Source organism: Danio rerio, chromosome 22, assembly GCF_052040795.2.
Source record: "Danio rerio strain M-AB ecotype USA chromosome 22, GRCz13ab, whole genome shotgun sequence".
In the NCBI taxonomy this organism is placed as follows: domain Eukaryota; kingdom Metazoa; phylum Chordata; class Actinopteri; order Cypriniformes; family Danionidae; genus Danio; species Danio rerio.
In genome coordinates this window covers 1015704-1034896 of record NC_141042.1, presented here as the reverse complement: position 1 = coordinate 1034896, position 19193 = coordinate 1015704, and the positions used below count along the sequence as shown (strand labels likewise).

General features: G+C 35.6%; 1 protein-coding gene across 3 annotated transcripts; it reads right to left on the bottom strand.

The window, feature by feature from the left end:
- Positions 1-372: 372 nt before the first annotated feature.
- On the bottom strand, positions 373-17625 carry stk38b (serine/threonine kinase 38b). 3 transcript variants are annotated; one of them, XR_015521502.1, is made up of 13 exons: positions 17362-17625; positions 14679-14861; positions 14360-14411; positions 11583-11705; positions 11418-11501; positions 11087-11210; positions 9443-9597; positions 9205-9307; positions 8288-8349; positions 8095-8212; positions 6677-6896; positions 2348-4616; positions 373-2202 (listed from the first exon to the last, which is right to left on the bottom strand). XR_015521502.1 is itself a non-coding variant. In XM_087303527.1 (13 exons), the coding sequence occupies exons 2-13, from the start codon at positions 14807-14809 to the stop codon at positions 1355-1357; spliced, it is 1410 nt and encodes a 469-aa protein (XP_087159653.1). In that variant the 5' UTR covers positions 14810-15564; positions 16906-17625; the 3' UTR covers positions 373-1354. The 3 variants fall into 3 exon arrangements, 2 of the variants coding, with proteins under 2 accessions (XP_087159653.1, XP_087159652.1); XM_087303527.1 differs by having other exon boundaries at positions 373-1497; positions 4522-4616; positions 14679-15564; positions 16906-17625; XM_087303526.1 differs by having other exon boundaries at positions 373-1497; positions 4522-4616.
- Between the last annotated feature and the right edge of the window lie 1568 nt (positions 17626-19193).

Genomic DNA, 19193 nt, shown 5'->3' with positions numbered 1-19193 from the left:
ATTAAGGTCACTTGTACTGATTTTGGCGAGGCAGTGGCGCAGTAGGTAGTGCTGTCGCCTCACAGCAAGAAGGTTGCTGGGTCGCTGATTCGAGCCTCGGCTCAGTTGGCGTTTCTGTGTGGAGTTTGCATGTTCTCCCCGCCTTCGCGTGGGTTTGCTCCGGGTGCTCCGGATTCCCCCACAGTCCAAAGACATGCGGTACAGGTGAATTGGGAAGGCTAAATTGTCCGTAGTGTATGAGTGTGTGTGTGGATGTGTCCCAGAGATGGGTTAAGGTTGGAAGGGCATCCGCTGCGTAAAAACTTGCTGGATAAGTTGGCGGTTCATTCCGCTGTGGCGAACCCCAGATTAATAAAGGGACTAAGCCGACAAGAAAATGAATGAATGAATGAACTGATTTTTAAAAACACAAGCTAATAAAATAAGCACATTTTATGACAAGTCGAGAGGTGTGTGTTTACCAGCATGACAACACAGCAGCACTATTGCAAGCAGCAGGAACTAGTATATTCCGCAGAAATGTCCTGTCGGCACGCTATTGGAGCGGGCTGTGCTTTACTGGTGAGCATGTGCAGTTCATGCATACACACAAACACACACACACACACAGCGCAAAGATTAGACGTTGACCACAGGACGCACACTTTGGTCGTCATGGCAACAAATTACCATTGCGTGGTTTCATATCGCAGCGCTTTCCACATCACAAAGCCTTTTTCAGCTCCTGTTTCCTCTCTTCTAGCAGAAAAATGCCATTCGTAGGTAATAATGTTTCGGAAGTTAATCATCCCTAAATGTAGCGCTAACGAATTTACCGTAGCTATTCGTTAATTTCATTGATTTAAATATAAGAATGATCTTAAGAAGAAAAAAAGAGATCTTCGGCAGATTTTTTCATGAATTGCAGTTAAGAAAAATCTCAAGATAAAATCTTCAAGGGTCAGTTCACGCAAAAAAACTACATTTAAATTAGATTCACTCACACTTACGTAATTCTAAACTTTGACGAGTTTCATCTGTTGAACACTGAAGAAGATCCAGAAGAATGCTGGAAAAAAAAGCAGCCGTCGACTTCCATAGCAGGAACAAAAAAAAGCCAGTGTTTCCATAAATCTTCAGAAAATCTTACTCTGTGTTCAACAGAAGTTGACAGAACTTATATTTATAGGTGAAACATCCCTTTAAGAAAGCTCTTAAGCATATTTTCGTGAATTCTGCCCCAGATTATCTTAATTTAAGGACTAGTAAAGACGCGTGTGCAGTGTCCAGCAGCGCGGGAGTGTGTTTCTGACAGACGTCTGGGTGTTTTCTTTGGTCGTGTGGATGAGAAAGTGCAGCGATTGGCTGTGGATTCTCAGCGTTTCCCGCTCTTCATGTATGACGGTATGGCTCCTCTCGCCGTCAGGCCCTCGAAGCGCTTGTAGGTGTAGTTGATGAAAACCCAGTCCTTGTTCTTGTAGTCCGACTCCGGGTGATGGTTGCTCACCACAACAGGACCTCCACGGCAAAACACACAGTTCACAGTCCAGCAAACATTTTCGCATGCTGTAGCAAGGTGCTAAGTTTTCCTTACAAGCTACTGACATGATTTAACATGCTACTAGCATGTTTTATAACAAGTTTTACTTATATTTCAACACATAGCTAGCATGTTTTGTCAAGCAGCAAACTTTTTAATATGCTGTTAGCATGTTGTAGCAGGTTGTTAAGATTTTCTTCCAAGCTACTAACATAATTTAACATGTCACTAGCATGGTTTAATACACGTTTGACATGTTTTAACATGCTTATAGCATTTTGTAGCAAGTTCTACTCACATTTTAGCACATGGCTAGCATGTTTTACCAAGCACCAAACATTTTCATATGCTGTTAGCATGTTGTATCAAGTTGTTAAGGTTTTCCTTTAAGTTTCTAACATAATTTAACATGTCACCAGCACGGTTTCATACACGGTTGACATGTTTTAACATGCTTATAGCATTTTGTTGCAAGTTCTACTCACATTTTAGCACACCGCTAGCATGTTTTACCAAGCATCAAACATTTTAATATGGTGTTTGCATGCTGTAGCAAGGTGCTAACATTACATTACAAGCTACTAGCAAAATTTAACATGTCACTAACATGTTTTGTAGCAAGTTCTACGTATATTTCAACACAAAGCTAGCATGTTTTATTAAACAGCAAACATTTTAATAAGCTGTTAGCATACTGTAGCAAGGTGCTAACATTTCATTACATGCTGCTGACATAATTTAACATGTTAACAACTTTTGTAGCAAGTTCTAGTCATATTTCAACACAAGGCTAGCATGTTTTGTCAAGCACCAAACATTTTCATATGCTGTTAGCATGTTGTATCAAGTTGTTAAGGTTTTCCTCTAAGTTACTAACGTAATTTAACATGTCACTAGCACGGTTTAATACACGGTTAACATGTTTTAACATGCTTATAGCATTTTGTAGCAATTTCTACTCACATTTTAGCACACCGCTAGCATGTTTTACCAAGCATCAAACATTTTAATATGCTGTTTGCATGCTGTAGCAAGGTGCTAACAATTTCTTTCAAGCTACTGGCATAGTTTAACATGTCACTAGCATGTTTTGTAGCAGGTTCTACTTATATTTCAACACATAGCTAGCATGTTTTGTCAAGCAGCAAACATTTTAATATGCTGTTAGCATGTTGTAGCAGGTTGATAAGGTTGTCTTCCAAGTTACATCATTTAATGTCACTAGCAGGGTTTAATAGACTGCTAGGATGTTTTGACGAGCTGCTAACATGTTTTAGCATGCATATAGCATGTTGCAGAAAGTGCTACTCGCATCGCGAGCATGTTTTGTCAAGCACAAACATTTTAATATGCTGTTAGCATGTTGTAGCAAGTTGCTAATATTTTCTTCCAAACTAGTGACATCATTTAACATGTCACTAGCATGGTTTAATACACTGTCAGCATGTTTTGAAAAGCTGCCAACATGTTTTAACATGCTAATAGCATTTTGTAGAAAGCATTTCATGGCTAGCATGCTTTGTCAAGCAGCAAACATTTTAATATGCAGTTAGCATGTGGTGACAAGTTGGTAAGATGTTCTTACAATTTACTGATATAATTTAACATGTCCCTAGAGTGATTTGATATACTGCTAGTATGTTTTCACAAGCTGCTAACATGTTTATTGCAAGTTATACTTACATTTTAGCACTTTGTTTGGACGTTTTATCAAGCAGCAAGCATTGCAATATTCTGTTAGCAAGTTTTAACAAGTTGTTAAGATTTTCTTCCTAGTTACTGACATAATTTAACATGTCACTAGTACAGTTTAAGACACTACTACCATGTTTTGACAGGCTGCCAACATGTTTTAACATGCTAATAGCATTTTGTAGCAAGTTCTGCTGCCATTTCAGCACATCTCTAACATGTAACATCACAAACATTTTAAATGCTGTTATAATGTTAGCAAGTTGCTAAGACTTTTTTCCAAATGATTGATATAATTTATCATATCAATAAAATGGTTTGATACCCTGCTATCATGTTTTGACAAGATGCTAACATGTTTATAGCAATTTTCAATAGGTTGTACTTACATTGTAGCACAACGTTAGCATAATTTGTCAAGCAGCAAACATTTTAGTATGCCGTTAGTCTGTTGTAGCAAGTTGCTTGGATTTTCACTATGGTTTAGACTACTAGCATGTTTTAACAAGCTGGTAACATTTTTTAACATGCTAATAGTTTTTGTAGACAGTTCTACTGACATCGCTAACATATTTTGTCAAGCAGCAAACTCTCTAATGCTAACATTTTCTTCCATACTAATGACATAATCTAACACCTTACTAACATGGTTTGATTCCCTGCTTGCATGTTTTGACAAGATGCTAACATGTTTACAGCATTTAGTAGCAAGTTCTACTCACATTTTAACATATCAGTAGCATGTTTAGCAGCAAAGTCTAATATGCCGTTAGCATGTTTCAACAAACTGCTAAGTTTCTGACATGATTTAACATGTCACTAGCAGAGTTTAATACATTGTTAGCATGTGTAAGATGCTAACATGTTTATAGCAATTTGTAGCAAGGTCCACTCACATTAACACATCGCTAACACATTTTGTCAATTTAATACACTTTTAGCATGTTGTAGCAAGGTGTTTCGACAAGCAGCTAACTTGTTTTAATGTGTTGCGAACATTTCTTAGCAAATGATTAACATGCATAAACAAGTTGTTAACCTGTTGTAGCATGTTGTTAGCATTAGTGTTGCTAATTTAAGAACGTTGCTACCACATCTTAAATCATGCTTTAAAATCTTAGTAGCATTTCAGCAAGCTGCCACAAGTTATAACATAAAGCTATCATGCTTTGTTAACATGCTAACATGTTTTATCAAGCTGCCGGCATGTTTTAACATGTTTATAGCATTTCGAACCAAGTTACGAAGTTAATGAATCACAGCTAAATGTAAAGGTTAACTTCACTAAAATTGTTTTTACTGCGTCTTACTTGTTGGCTGCAGGATGTCCGAATCTGGAAACTCGTCGAAGTTGGACGTGTCGTCGATGCTCTTGATCTCGATGGTAATGGCTGCAGGTCTCTCTCTGTGAACGAGAAAGTTTAACCTTTATTAGATCAGAAGCTCAATGTGAGCAATGTGTTTTATACATTCAAGCCTTGGATTTTTATTGTTTGCGCTTATCGCATTATTCTAATAGTTTATGTTTTTACGGTAATATAAGTGTTTGCTTGTGTGAATGCTAATTTAGTTACTATTATAGCTAATGTTCACTGGTGTGGATGTTAATATAATATATACGTTATATATTTAACGTTTTAGTCATTGTCCACTGGCATGAAGGCTTATATAGTTATTACAGTAAGTGTCTGTTGACGGTGACGCTAGAATAGTAATTGTTAGTTATTGTTCGCTTATGAATATGATATCTACTACAGTTACTGTTCACTTATGTGGACGCTAATATGTTATTCATTACTGTTGTTGTGAATGCTAATATAGTTACAGTTATAGTTCGCTGGGAAAAAAAAAAGAAAAGAAATGCCCCGGTACACAAGATGGCGCTGTGCAACTTTACGCTTCTGACACTCACTTGTTGCACAGAAGAATAATATAATAATTTTATTGATTGTTTACGTTTTTACAGTACTGATGCATATAATGTTATTGTCACAGTAAGTTTTTGCTTGTGTAAGTGCTAATATAATTATCAGTAGTTATTACTTCTTAATATAGCTAACATATTAGTTATCGTCAGCTGCTGTGGAGGCTAATATAATTAACGATACAGATATCGTCCACTGTTGTAAAGGCTAATATAGTTATAACAGTAATTGTCTGTTGATGTCGATGCTGGTGTAGTATAGGCTCTAGTTATTGTTTGCGGTAGTTGCTATAGTTACTGTTCGCTTATATGTACGCTAATATGGTAATCGTTACTCTTGTTGTTGTGAATGCTAATATGGCTATGGCTCATTGGTAAAAAAAAATGCTAATACAGATATCATTACAGCTATTATTGACTTTATTGACTAGTGTGGGCATTAAACATGATAAATGTTATCGTTATCAAAATAGTTTCATAATAGTTATCATTGGCTGCTGTGTGTGCTAAAATAGTTAACGTTGTATAGTTACAGATAGTTATATAGTTACAGTTATCGTCCACTGGCTAATTTAGTTATTACAGTAATTGTCTGCTGATGTTGTCGCTAATATAGTCATTGATCACGTTAATTGCGATGGTTATTATTTGTAAGCTAATATGGTAAACATTACTCTTGTTGTTGTAAATGCTAATAGTTATAGCTCATTGGTAAAAAAAAAGCAAATGCTAATATAGTTATTATCATTACAGCTATTGTTCACTAGTGTGCGCATTGATAAAATAATTGTTATCGTCGTAAATAGTATCATAATAGTAATCACTGGCTACCGTGGACATTAATATACTTAACGTTACAGTTATCATCTACTGTTGTAAAGGGTAATATAGTTATTACAGCAATTGTCTGTTGATGTTAATGCTAAGATAGTAAATATTAAAGTTATTGTTCGTGGTTGTTGCTATAATTACTGTCCGCTTTTATGTACGCTAATATGCTAATCGTTACTATTGTTGTGAATGCTAATATAGTTATCGCTCATTAGTAAAAAAATGCTAATAATAATAATAAACGTTTAGGTTATTAAAAAAAATATCATTATAAAAGTTGTCATTGGCTGATGTGTATGCTAATATAGTTAACATTACAGTTATCCACTGGCTAATATAGTTATTACTGTAATTGTCTGCTGATGTTGTCACTAATAACGTCATTGTTTATGGTAATAGATATCGTTATCATGCGTGCGCTAATATGGTTATTGTTACTGTTGTTGCGACTGCTAAAATAGGTATTGCTGATTGGTAAAACGAGCGATAACTTAACAATAACTATACTTCACGACAACAGCTTGTTGCACAGAAGTAGTCAACGTCTCCCTCAGAATTTTCCTTGTGTATTTATATTGTGTATATCAGCTTATCGTACTGACAACTAAAATTTTTAATTGAATCTTTGAATTTGTTAGTCCATCCGTGTGTCTCACATTAGCTTCTTTATTTTAGTTAAAAGCCGTTAAGCGTTGCTGATAATGGCTCACCTGATGTGGTCGTAATCGACTCCTTCGAAAAATGCGTTTCTCTTGATGTCGTCCACGCCGCCGGCACCGATGCGATGATCCGCCTCGCAGCAAAAGCGCAGGATCAGCTCTTTAGCGCGCTCAGAAATCGGCACCTCCGGAGGAAAAACCAGCGTCTCCTTCCAACCCATTACTTTTTTATAGGTTTCTTGAGGAGTTTCTGAGCAGAACGGAGGATAACCTGAAAAACAGTATAATCAGTATAAAGCGCAATCCATTTAATTTAATTTTATTGTCGCAAATATAGTAATCGTCGACCATATATTGTATTTATTTTGATAGTTTACGTTTTTACAGTCCTGAAGCTTATAATGTTATTGTTACTATTAGTGCTAACATAGTTATTATTATACTAATATAGCTAAAATAATAGTTATCATCGACTGCTGTGAACGCTAATATAGTTAATCTTACAGAAATCCTCCAACAGCTAATATAGCTATTACAGTAATCGTCTGTTGATGTTAATGCTAATATAATAATTATTATAGTTATTGTTTGTGGTAATCTTTACGTTTTATTTTCTATTGTCACAAATATAGCAATCATCCACCACAGCTGTTTGAACGCTTGTAAAATAATAACTGTAGTCATTGTCTGCTGGCAAAAGGGTATTATATATTTATTATAATTAAATAATTTTTTATTAATTTTTATAATTCATATTATTGATCTACTATCTTGGATTTATATATAAAGCCTTAATTTAACTATTTAATAATTAAAATGTCAAGTTTACATGACGTCCCTTATTTTTATTTATCTTTTCGTAATAATTCAAAAAAAACGTTAGTAAAAATATTAAAGCTAAAATATATAATTTTTTTCCACATTTTTGTTACATTTAGTTTTTAATGATTAATTCCGTACAAAGCGCAACTACTCCAATCTGCATAAATTTTTTTTCGTCACAAATATAGCTATCTTTAACGGCTGTTTGAACGCTAGTAAAATCTGTTATTGTTAAGCATTATATGTTAATTATTAATAAATAAGCATTTATTTCAATTATTATAATTCATATACTGTTTATTATGCAATGTATTGTGAAGCAGCAGATTAAATAAAGTGTAATTATTCAAGTAATTATTTTCAAAAGCCTTCATTTAATTGTTTAATAATTAAAATGTCATGTTTCCATTATGTTTTTTATTTTTATTTAATTTAGTTTACGTTTTTGAAAAAACAAAAACCTTACTAGTACTTTTATTGTGCTAATGTGCAAGTTACGAAAATTATTACACCTAAAATTTGTTTATTTTTTACATATTTTTTCCATTTTTTGTTAGAATTAATTTTTTTTAATTTAGTTAATAAATACATATCCAAATCCTAACAGCAAATTTAAGCAACTTCTTTGCATAATTAGCGTTTCTTACCAATCAGCATCTCGTACATGATGACGCCGAGGCTCCACCAATCACAGAGCTTGTTGTATCCGGTCTGCATGAACACCTCTGGAGCAATGTAGTCTGGCGTTCCCACTGTGGAGAAGGCCTGGAAGAGGCAGAACAACGTAACGCATCACTTCCTGTTTGCGAGAATTTTAAATAAAAATGAAAAATCACTGACCAGCTGTCTGCGATTCCTCTTCCATGTCTCGGCCTTCCTCTTCGAGTTCATATGCTGAAACGCTACGAGAATGGTTCATTAAATACATAATTTAAAAATGTGGACATGAAAAATAAACGTATTTTGAATTTGATTGAAATGCGTTAATATGACATCAGGGCGTTGCCATAGAAACAGCTGTGTGTGAAACATCACTGTTAACGATACTATTATAGCTATAATAATAGTTATCACCTGCTGTTAAGGATTTTAATGTTTACGTAATGCAAGTTAACATAACAATTATCGTAAACTGGTCTGAAAGCTAATAAAGTTATTACAGTTATTGTCTGCTAATCTTATTGCTAATATAGTAATTATTACAGCCATGAACCAATAGTTAATGTTATATATTGAAGCTAATATGGTTATTACTGTTGTCTGGTGTCGACAATAATAGTTATTTTGATGCTAATATTGTTATCGTTACAATTAGTGTTTGGTTGTGTGAATGCTAATATAGTAATCGTCCACTGGTGTAGGCATTAATGTAGTTATCGTTATAAATATCGTGTGACGGCTAATATATTTATTGTAGCAATTGCTGATTGTGATGCTAAAATGGTAATCGTCCACTGGTGTAGTGGCTAATGTAGTTATCGCTATAAATATCGCGTGATGACTAATTTATTTATTCTAGAAATTGCTGATTGTGACGCTAATATAGTTATTGTCCACTGGTGTAGGCACTAATGTAGTTATCGTTATAAATATCGTGTGATGACTAATTGATTTATTATAGCAATTGCTGATTTTGACGCTACTAAAGTTTTCGCTATATTTATCATTAGCTGATGAAATAATATTATATTTGCCATTCAGCGTCATGTTTGTGAAATTAATCGTGTTGCTATGGCAGCAGAGCACATGTGACTCACTGAGGTCGTTTGATTGGCTGTGGTTCAGGTTGCGATAAAACTCCGTCCGATGCGCTTTTTTGAGGCCTGTACACAAGCCAAAATCAGACAGCTTGACGTGACCCTGAAACACACATATACACACACACACACACACAAGCGTGATAAATGAACCAATCAGAGGCCTTGCTGAGACTAAAAAGTCTGAAAAGCAAAAGGTGCACAGGAAGCAGGGTTACGCATCACTTCCTGTTCTGACCTTGGAGTCCAGCAGTAGGTTGTCTGGTTTGATGTCTCGGTGAATGAAGCCCAGTTGATGGATGAAGTCGATGGCCAGAACCGTCTCCGCCACGTAGAACTGAGTCTCTTCCTCTGTCAGTGTGTCTTTCTTCATTAGCAGTGTCATCATATCTCCTGCAGAAACAGACACACACACACACACACATGCACACACGCACACACACACACTCCGATAGTTCATATTATTCAACATCAGACGCTCAAGGAGTCATCTAAATCATTACATGTTCATAAGAATCAACTCAGACTGCTCGTTTGAACCAGTTCGCTGATTTGTTCAGAAGAATCAACTCTGACTGCTAGTTCAAACTGGTTCACTGATTTGTTTAAAAGAATCATTTCAGATTGCTCAATTGAACTGGTTAACAGATTATTTTTTTCTAAAAAATCAACTCAGACTGATTGCTTTAACTACTTCACTGATTTGTTCAGAAGAATCAACTCAGACTGCTCATTTGAGCTGGTTCACTGATTCAATCAGAAGAATCATCTTAGACTGATTGAACTCTTTCACTGAGTCGTTCAGAAGAATCAACTCAGACTGCTCATTTGAACTAGTTTCCTGATTTGTTTAGGGGAATGAACTGGTTTGAACTGGTTCACTAATTTGTTCAGGAGCATCAAATCAGACTGCTTAATTTAAACTGGTTCACAGATTCTTTTCCGAAGAATCAATTCAGACTGCTTGTATAAACAGGTTAGTTGATTCATTCAAAAGAATCAATACAGATTGCTTGTTTTAACTGCTTCACTGATTAGTTCAGAAGAATCAACTCAGACTGCTCATTTGAGCTGGTTCACTGATTCATTCAGAAAAATCATCTCAGACTGCTCGTTTGAACTAGTTTACTGATTTGTTCAGCAGAATGAACTGGTTTAAACTGGTTCAATGATTTGTTCAGAAGAATCAATTCAGACTGCTTAATTGAGCTGGTTCACAGATTTTTTCAGACTGCTTGTATTAACTGGATCTTTGATTCATTCAAAAGAATCAACTCAGACTGCTCGTTTTAACTGGTTCAATGATTTGTTTACTAGAATCAACTCAGAATGCTCATTTAAACTACTTCACTGACTCCTTCAAAAGAGTTCAATAAGTCATTCAGAAGAATCAAATCAGACTGCTTATTTGAAATAGTTCACTGAGTCATTCAGAAGAATCAAATCAAACTGCTCATTTGAACTGATTTACTGAGTCATTCAGAAGAATCAACTCAGACTGCTCATTAGAACTAGTTCACGGAGTCATTCAGAAGAATCAACTCAGAATGCTTATTTGAACTGGTTTGCTGACTCGTTCAGAAGAATCAACTCAGACTGCTCATTTGAACTAGTTCACTGAATCATTCAGAAGAATCAACTCAGAGTGCTTATTTGAACTGGTTTGCTGATTCGTTCAGAAGAATCAATAAAGACTGCTTCTTTGAACTGGTTGTAAAAATCAACTAAACTGCTTGTTTGAACTGGTTCATTGATTCATTCAGAAGAATCAACCCAACTGCTCGTTTGAATCATTTCTTTAAACGCATGGTTCTGAATAAAACTTTCATGAGAAATAATAGATCATGAGACATCTATTATTAGACATCACACATGCTCTCACCTCCGGGCAGAAACTCCATGAGCAAGTAGAGATTCAGTTTATCCTGAAAACTGTAGAACATTTTCACCACCCAGAGACTGTCAGCCTGAACCAAGATGTCCCGCTCCGCACGGATATGAGCCACCTGAGACACAACACAGACAAAGAAATCAAAAATAATATAGAATCTAAATGACATCAAATTAAAAACACGAAATGAATAAAAATGGAAAATACATTAAAAAAATATAATAAAATATTAAAAAGCAATAAATATTAATGCCTAATAAATAAAGAAATATAGTAAATATGTAACAAAATGCAAATGTTGCTGTGCTCTGCTCATCGTCACCTGCTCTTTCTGCAGCATATCTGCTTTGCGAAGAATCTTCATGGCGTAAACATGACCCGTGTCTTTCTTCTGAACCAAACGCACCTGCGGACACCAGAAACACACTCGTTTACTATATAAAACATTAAGCATTAGTATGTCGTCAGTGCTCATTAGCATAATCACCTCCCCAAACGCTCCTCGTCCAATCACCTTCAGGGACTCAAAGTCGTCCAAACCCAATCGGGTTCTCTTTAGACGGAGGAACTCAGTCTCTTTACGAGCGTGCTGAGAGCGTCGCACTCGTTTCTGGAATACGCCATATACGAGAAAAGTTATGTAGTTATAAACAAATGAAAAAGGCCCTTTCCCAATGCAAGCAATTTGATTTTGTCAAAGAGAATAGCGAATTGACGCCACAACTATAAATATAACAACACAGAAAGAAAAAAAATCATCCGCTCAAATATAGTTGTTTTAGTCATCTTTCACTATTGTAGGGGTTTGTATAGTTAGTTATTGTTTGCTAGCATTGGTGCTAACAGTTACCATTATAAATATTGTTTGCTAGTGTGGGAATTAATTAAACTGTTAAAATTGTTGATCGCTATTGTGGAAGTTAATATAGTAGTTTGCTAGTGTGATCGTTAATATAGTTGTTAAAGTTTTCGTTGGCTAGTGTGAGCATTAATAAAGGTGTTAAAAGTTGTCATTCGCTGGTATGGACATTAATATAGTTGATAAAGTTGTTAGAGTGGGCATTATTATAGTTGTTAAAGTTAGCGTTCACTAGTGTCGATGTTAATATAGTTGTTTAAGTTGTCGTTCACTAGTGTGGAGGTTAATATAGTCGTTAAAGTTGTCGTTCGTTAGTGTCGATGTTAATATAGTTGTTAAAGTTGTCATTCACAAGGTTCAATGTTAATATAGTTGTTAAAGTTGTCATTCGCTTGTGTGGTCGCTAATATAGTTCTTAAAGTTGACGCTTGCTAATGTCGATGTTCATATGGTTGTTAAAGTTGTCGTTCGCTAATGCGGTTGCTAATATAGTTGTTAATATTGTCGTTTGCTAGCTTGGATGCTAATAGAGTTGTTAAGGTTGTCGCTCACTAGTGTCGATGTTAATATAGTTGTTAAAGTTGTTGTTTGCTAGCGTGGTGGCTAATATAGCTGTAAAAGTTGTTGTTCACTAGTGTGGTCCCTAATATAGTTGTCATTCGCTAGTGTGGTCGCTAATTTAGTTGTTAAAGTTGTCGCTCACTAGTGTCGATGTTAATATAGTTGTTAAAGTTGTTGTTCGCTAGCGTGGTGGCTAATATAGTTGTTAAAATTGTGGTTTGCTAGCTTGGACGCTAATATAGTTGTTAAGGTTGTTGCTCACTAGTGTCGATGTTAATATAGTTGTTAAAGTTGTTGTTTGATAGCGTGGTGGCTAATATAGTTTTAAAAGTTGTCGTTTGCTAGTGTGGAGGTTAATATAGTTGTTAAAGTTGCCGTTCGCTAGTGTGGTCGCTAATTTAGTTGTTAAAGTTGTCGCTCACTAGTGTCAATGTTAATATAGTTGTTAAAGTTGTTGTTCGCTAGCGTTGTGGCTAATATAGTTGTTAAAATTGTGGTTTGCTAGCTTGGACGCTAATATAGTTGTTAAGGTTGTCCCTCACTAGTGTCGATGTTAATATAATTGTTAAAGTTGTCGTTCGCTAGTGTGGTCGCTAATATAGTTCTTAAAGTTGACGCTCGCTAGTCTCGATGTTAATATGGTTGTTAAAGTTGTTGTTCTATAATGTGGTTGCTAATATAGTTGTTAAAATTGTCGTTTGCTAACTTGGATGCTAATATAGTTGTTAAGGTTGTCGCTCACTAGTGTTGATGTTAATATAGTTGTTAAAGTTGTTGTTCGCTAGTGTCAATGTTAATATAGTTGTTAAAGTTGTTGTTCGCAAGTGTGGGGGTTAATGTAGTTGTTAAAGTTGTTGTTTGCTAGCGTGGATGTAAATATAGTTTTTAAAGTTGTCGTTCGCTAGTGTGGTCACTAATATAGTTGTTAAAGTTGACGTTGGCTATAGTTGATGTTAATATAGTTGTTAAAGTTGTCGTTGGCTAATGTCGATGTTAATATATTTGTTAAAGTTGTTGTTTGCTAGTGTGTGGGTTAATGTAGTTGTTAAAGTTTGCTAGCGTGGATGTTAATATATTTGTTAAAGTTGTTGTTTGCTAGCGTGGATGTAAATATAGTTTTTAAAGTTGTCGTTCGCTAGTGTGGTCACTAATATAGTTGTTAAAGTTGTCGTTGGCTAATGTCGATGTTAATATATTTGTTAAAGTTGTTGTTTGCTAGTGTGTGGGTTAATGTAGTTGTTAAAGTTTGCTAGCGTGGATGTTAATATATTTGTTAAAGTTGTCGTTGGCTAGTGTGGTCGCCAGGGGCGAACTGGCCATCTGGCAATTCTGGCAAATGCCAGAAGGGCTGGACCAATTTTTAAATGTGGGCCGGTCAGTTTTTTTTTTTTTTTAAATATGTATTGTTTTTAAGTGCAGACAGCTTTTATCTCTTGCTAGATGTGATATTATGATGATGATAATAAAAATAATAATAATAATAAATGTTAAGCATTTGGCCCAATCGGCAACTGCCGCCTGGTTTCAAGATGGGCCGACCCAATCCAAGGTTACCCGGACATAATCAAAATCTGGCAAAAATGTCATATTATTTCACCATCTTTACACCGAAATAAATAGTGAATGTGCGTGTCCGTGGGTGGGGCTGTGTCGGTGTGGTAATGTGGGCTGATGTGGCAACAGTGCCAGGGCTGAATCTTTGTCCCAGTCTGCCCCTGGTGGTCGCTAACACAGTTGTTAAAGTTGACGTTTGCTAGCGTGGATGCAAATATAGCTATCATTAGTTTTTATCTGCTGTTGTGACCACTAGTTCCATTATGAATATGGTTCAGTGTATTCGATACCTCTTCATCAGGCAGTCCTTCCTCATCCATCACCTTCTCCAGTTTTTGCTGCCTGTTAAGAGGACATTATCGATTACAGTACTACTACAATTTCCAAAAAATGTACCTACGTCCACAGTTTTAAACAAACACAGTATATAATATGAATTATGTCATATTATGTAAATAAAAGTGTCGACTTTAGCACAGATTTGTGAGTAAATCAGTAACATGGGGAGAAAGAGGAACGACTGAACGTCACGCTCGACTGACGGAGCAAAACAAAACATGTTTCCGATGATTAACAGAGCGACGTTAACTGAGTCTACGTTATGAATACCTCATCTCTCTCTCCTCATGCTGCGTGATCAGGTTGCTGTAGAAGTTCTCCAGGGTGACTTTAGCCATGGTCACTCTCTCCTTGGTGTGGTTGCTCATTAATGAGCTGGAGGCGTGGCCTCGTGTCGCCATGGAGACCCAAACACCCGGCCTGCTGGTCTAGAACCGGTTTATAAATGCAGATCTGCAGGAGTTTACAAACACACCGTGATTTGCATGAGCTGGAGTCACGCTAGGCTCCAGCAGAAAGCAGAAAACTAGCTTTACACTTCTGCGTCAGTGAGACAGATTGTGGAAAAAGAACAAATGTGACCATAAAAACACTTGGCAGAAGTCATTCAGACACAATCTGCGGTCTGAAGTGCAAATATAGAGACGGTTAAGAGAGGAAACTCAGGAACAATAGTGCTGGAATAGCATTTCACATAGTTACGTGTGGTGTTTCTGAACCATACTATAGTGATGTACTTGCATTGATCTGTTGTGGTGATTCTACAGTTGCTACGGTAACAACAACTACAGTAATATAAACAAACGAGCCAGTACTGAAGTTTTCTACAACTATTACACCACAATACACCACAGTTTACTGTAGTTAAAAACGAAAGTACACTGCAGTATTCATCAGTTCACTATAGTTAATACTACAGTATGCTGAAGCATTCATTAAAGAGCTGTAAATACTATACAGTATAATGCGTGATAGCATTCAAAAACGATTTAGTATTTACAATAAATAATTTACCATAGTATTTACCATAATTAATTTACCATAGTATTTTTATAGAATAATGTCAATGGGTGTTATTTAGCTGACATGCTAACGATGAAATAATATTTAAAAAAATCTATATAGCTATGAATTTACAATATACACTCACCGGCCACTTTATAAGGTACACCTGTCCAACTGCTAGTTAGCTCAAATTTCTAATCAGCCAATCACATGGCAGCAGCTCAATGCATTTAGGCATGTAGACATGATCAAGAGGATCTGCTGCAGTTCAAAGTGAGCATCAGTATAGGGAAGAAAGGGGATTTGAAAGTGGCATGGTTGTTACTGCCAGACGGGCTGCTCTGAGTATTTCAGAAACTGCTGATCTTCTGGGATTTTCACGCACAACCATCTCTAGGGTGTACAGAGAATGCTCCGACAAAGAGGAAATATCCAGTGAGCGGCAGTTCTGTGAGTGCAAATGCCTTGTTGATGAGGCCAGAGGAGAATGGCCAGACTGGTTCCAGCTGATAGAAAGGCAACAGTAACTCAAATAAGCACTCGCTACAACCGAGCTCTGCAGAAGAGCATCTCTGAACACACAACACGTCCAACCTTGAGGCGGATGGGCTACAGCAGCAGAAGAGCACACCGGGTGCCGCTCCTGTCAGCTAAGAACAGGAAACTGAGGCTACAATTCACACAGACTCACCAAAACTGGACAATAGAAGATTGGAGAAACGTTGCTGCTCTGATGAGTCTCCATTTCTGCTGACACATTCGGATGCTCGGCTCACAATCTGGCCTCAACAACATGAAAGCATGGATCATCCTGCCTTGTATCAGCGGTTCAGGCTGGTGGTGGTGGTGTAATGGTGTGGGGGAGATTTTCTTTGGCTCCATTAGTACCAATTGAGCATCAACGCCACAGCCTACCTGAGTATTGCTGCTGACCATGTCCATCCCTTTATGAGCACAGTGTCTCCATCTTCTGATGGCTACTTCCAGCAGGATAACGCAGCATGTCATAAAGCTCAATCATCTCAGACTGGTGTCTTGAACATGACGATGAGTTCACTGTACTCAAATGGCCTCCACAGTCACCAGAGCTCAATCCAATAGAGCAGCTTTAGGATGTGCTGGAACAAGAGATTGGCATCATGGATGTGCAGCCGACAAATCTGCAGCAACTGTCATGTCAATATGGAGCAAATTCTCTGAGGAATATTTCCAGTAGCTTGTTGAATCTATGACACATAGGATTAAGGCAGTTCTGAAGGCAAAAGGGGTCCAACCTGGCATTAGTAAGGTGTACCTAATAAAGTGGCCGGTGAGAGTTGCTTCAGAATAACAGTTACAAATTATGATTCCTTAATAATCATTTAATAAAAAGTCATCTAAACTATAAGTTAAGCTAAATCCGCATTTATCAGTTCACTATAGTTAAAACTACAGTATGCTGGAGCATTCATTAGCAAAGACACTAAACACTATAATATATACAGTATAATACACTTTACTATAGTATGGTTCAAAAACACTACAGTATTTACTATAAATGACTACAGTGTTTTCTGATGTGAGTAATGTAAGCATATGTTATTATGATGTAAATGTTGAACAGAAAAAAAACATGATTTTACGATCAATTCATTTTGATTAGGTTTAATTTGCTGTACAACTATAACCATAACAAATGATGATTTTTTAATAATAATATGATGGAAAGTTCATTCTAAAATATGAGTTAAACAAGTTTTAAAACGAACTGTGTGTTTAACAGTGTCTCGCTCACGGTATATGCTGCAGATATGAGAGCGAGTGTGTCCTATATACTTTAGCGCTGAGCATATAATTAGAGCGCTAAGGGGGCGTGGCCACACTGATGACGTAGCGGCGGCGAGCGTTCCACAAAACACGCCAATCTCAACGTTCACCACCAAATAAAGCACTTAAAAGCGACACAAACCTGCTTTAAAGGCTCCTTAAAGTTTCTCTTTGACTCTTGAAGGGCGATATTTCCCTCGACACGTTTTCCCCTGGCAAACAGACATGAAGCGACTCCTCAAAAGAGAACAAAACTTTGGGAATAAGCAGTGTTTTCCGCCCTCAGATTTATGAAAAGCGCCGATTAAACCGGGACGGTGTGTTTACCGTCTATATCCAGCAACACAGACGCTTTATGAGCAACTTTCCAGACTGATGCGATGACGATTTCAGCAGAGAAAAAACTGAGGAGAAATGAGATGATCGCTCCACCCCTAAAGAGAAAGAGGGAGAGAGATGTAACACCGCCTCATCTACAGAGCAAACTTTACAATAGAGCTTTAGTTTGATTTATTTCTGGACATTTATTCTCATATTTAACAAAATAAAAGCCTATCTAATTACAAAAAAATAGCAAACTAGAAGGTGATTGTTATTCATTAGATTTTTACACTAATGTGAACTTTTTAAATTGTAAATCTTATAAAATATATAGGTACAGTGCTATATAGGTATAATTGAGGATTTAGAAAATGAATATGTTTCTCCATTTCTCAGTGAATATATGCAGTGTATTTTGGTGCATTTAAACAAAACAGATTTATTAAACAGATATATTTATTAAAACAATATTTTAGTCACCAAACATATTCAGAAATTGAAAGATAATACAATTAAATTCACGCAAAATATTGCTAAAATGAATTACAACCTACAAAATTTCAACTAAATTTTTCCTTGTTTTCTTCTCTTGATTTTCCTCTTTTTTTAAATGTGTGTTTAATATTTTTCTATAACATATAAATTTGGCTGTACTCATTTTTGGAGCGTTGTCAAGTTATTTAGTTAGATGAGCTCCAGATTTGGCTTCAGTACAGACTAATCTAATGTATATGCAAACATAATATTGTAGAGCTTCCTATTAAACATAAGAATTTAAAAGAGAGATTTGTATGGGGTGTACACCCCTCTTTATATATATATATATATATATATATATATATATATATATATATATATATATATATATATATATATATATATATACACACACACACACACACACACACACACACACACACACACACACACACATATATATATATACATACATATATATATATTTATATATATATATATATATATATATATTTATATATATATATATATATATATATATATATATATATATATATATATATATATATATATATTGACATATTCTAATGACAGCTTATTTACATTATGGGATGTTTTTTATAAGTTGTTTACATTTTAAGACTTAAAATTTAATTTTTAAAACATGTTGCACACACACTGTTTGCTATGGAATGCAAAAACTTTGAAGCTCAATATCTCAAAATCATTCAGAACACAGAGAGAACCTTATAATTCCAAGGTGACGATATATATATATATAAAGGAACACAATTCAAAACAAATTCCACAAATCTAAACTTGAAGGCATTCATTATTGTAGATTTATTTTACATAAATTATAATAATATCACAGTGTGTTTGTGTTGCTCAAAGCTCGTCACGTGTTGTTTAACCGTTTAAAAATTAAAAGCACAAATAAAATTCAAAAGCAGTTCAAGGTAAAGTCTAGAAGGGATACAGCTGCGAATACTCACATCAATATAGCATCGTTTCTGTTACGCTGCACAACAATATATATATATATTTTTTTTACATTACTGTGAGGGTTGGGTTTAGGTTTAAGGTAGGGGTAGACGTTAATAAAATATAATTTAATGGGTAATTTAATTAATATTATGAATAATAATACTTTGTATAATTAGTGTTTTCACAATA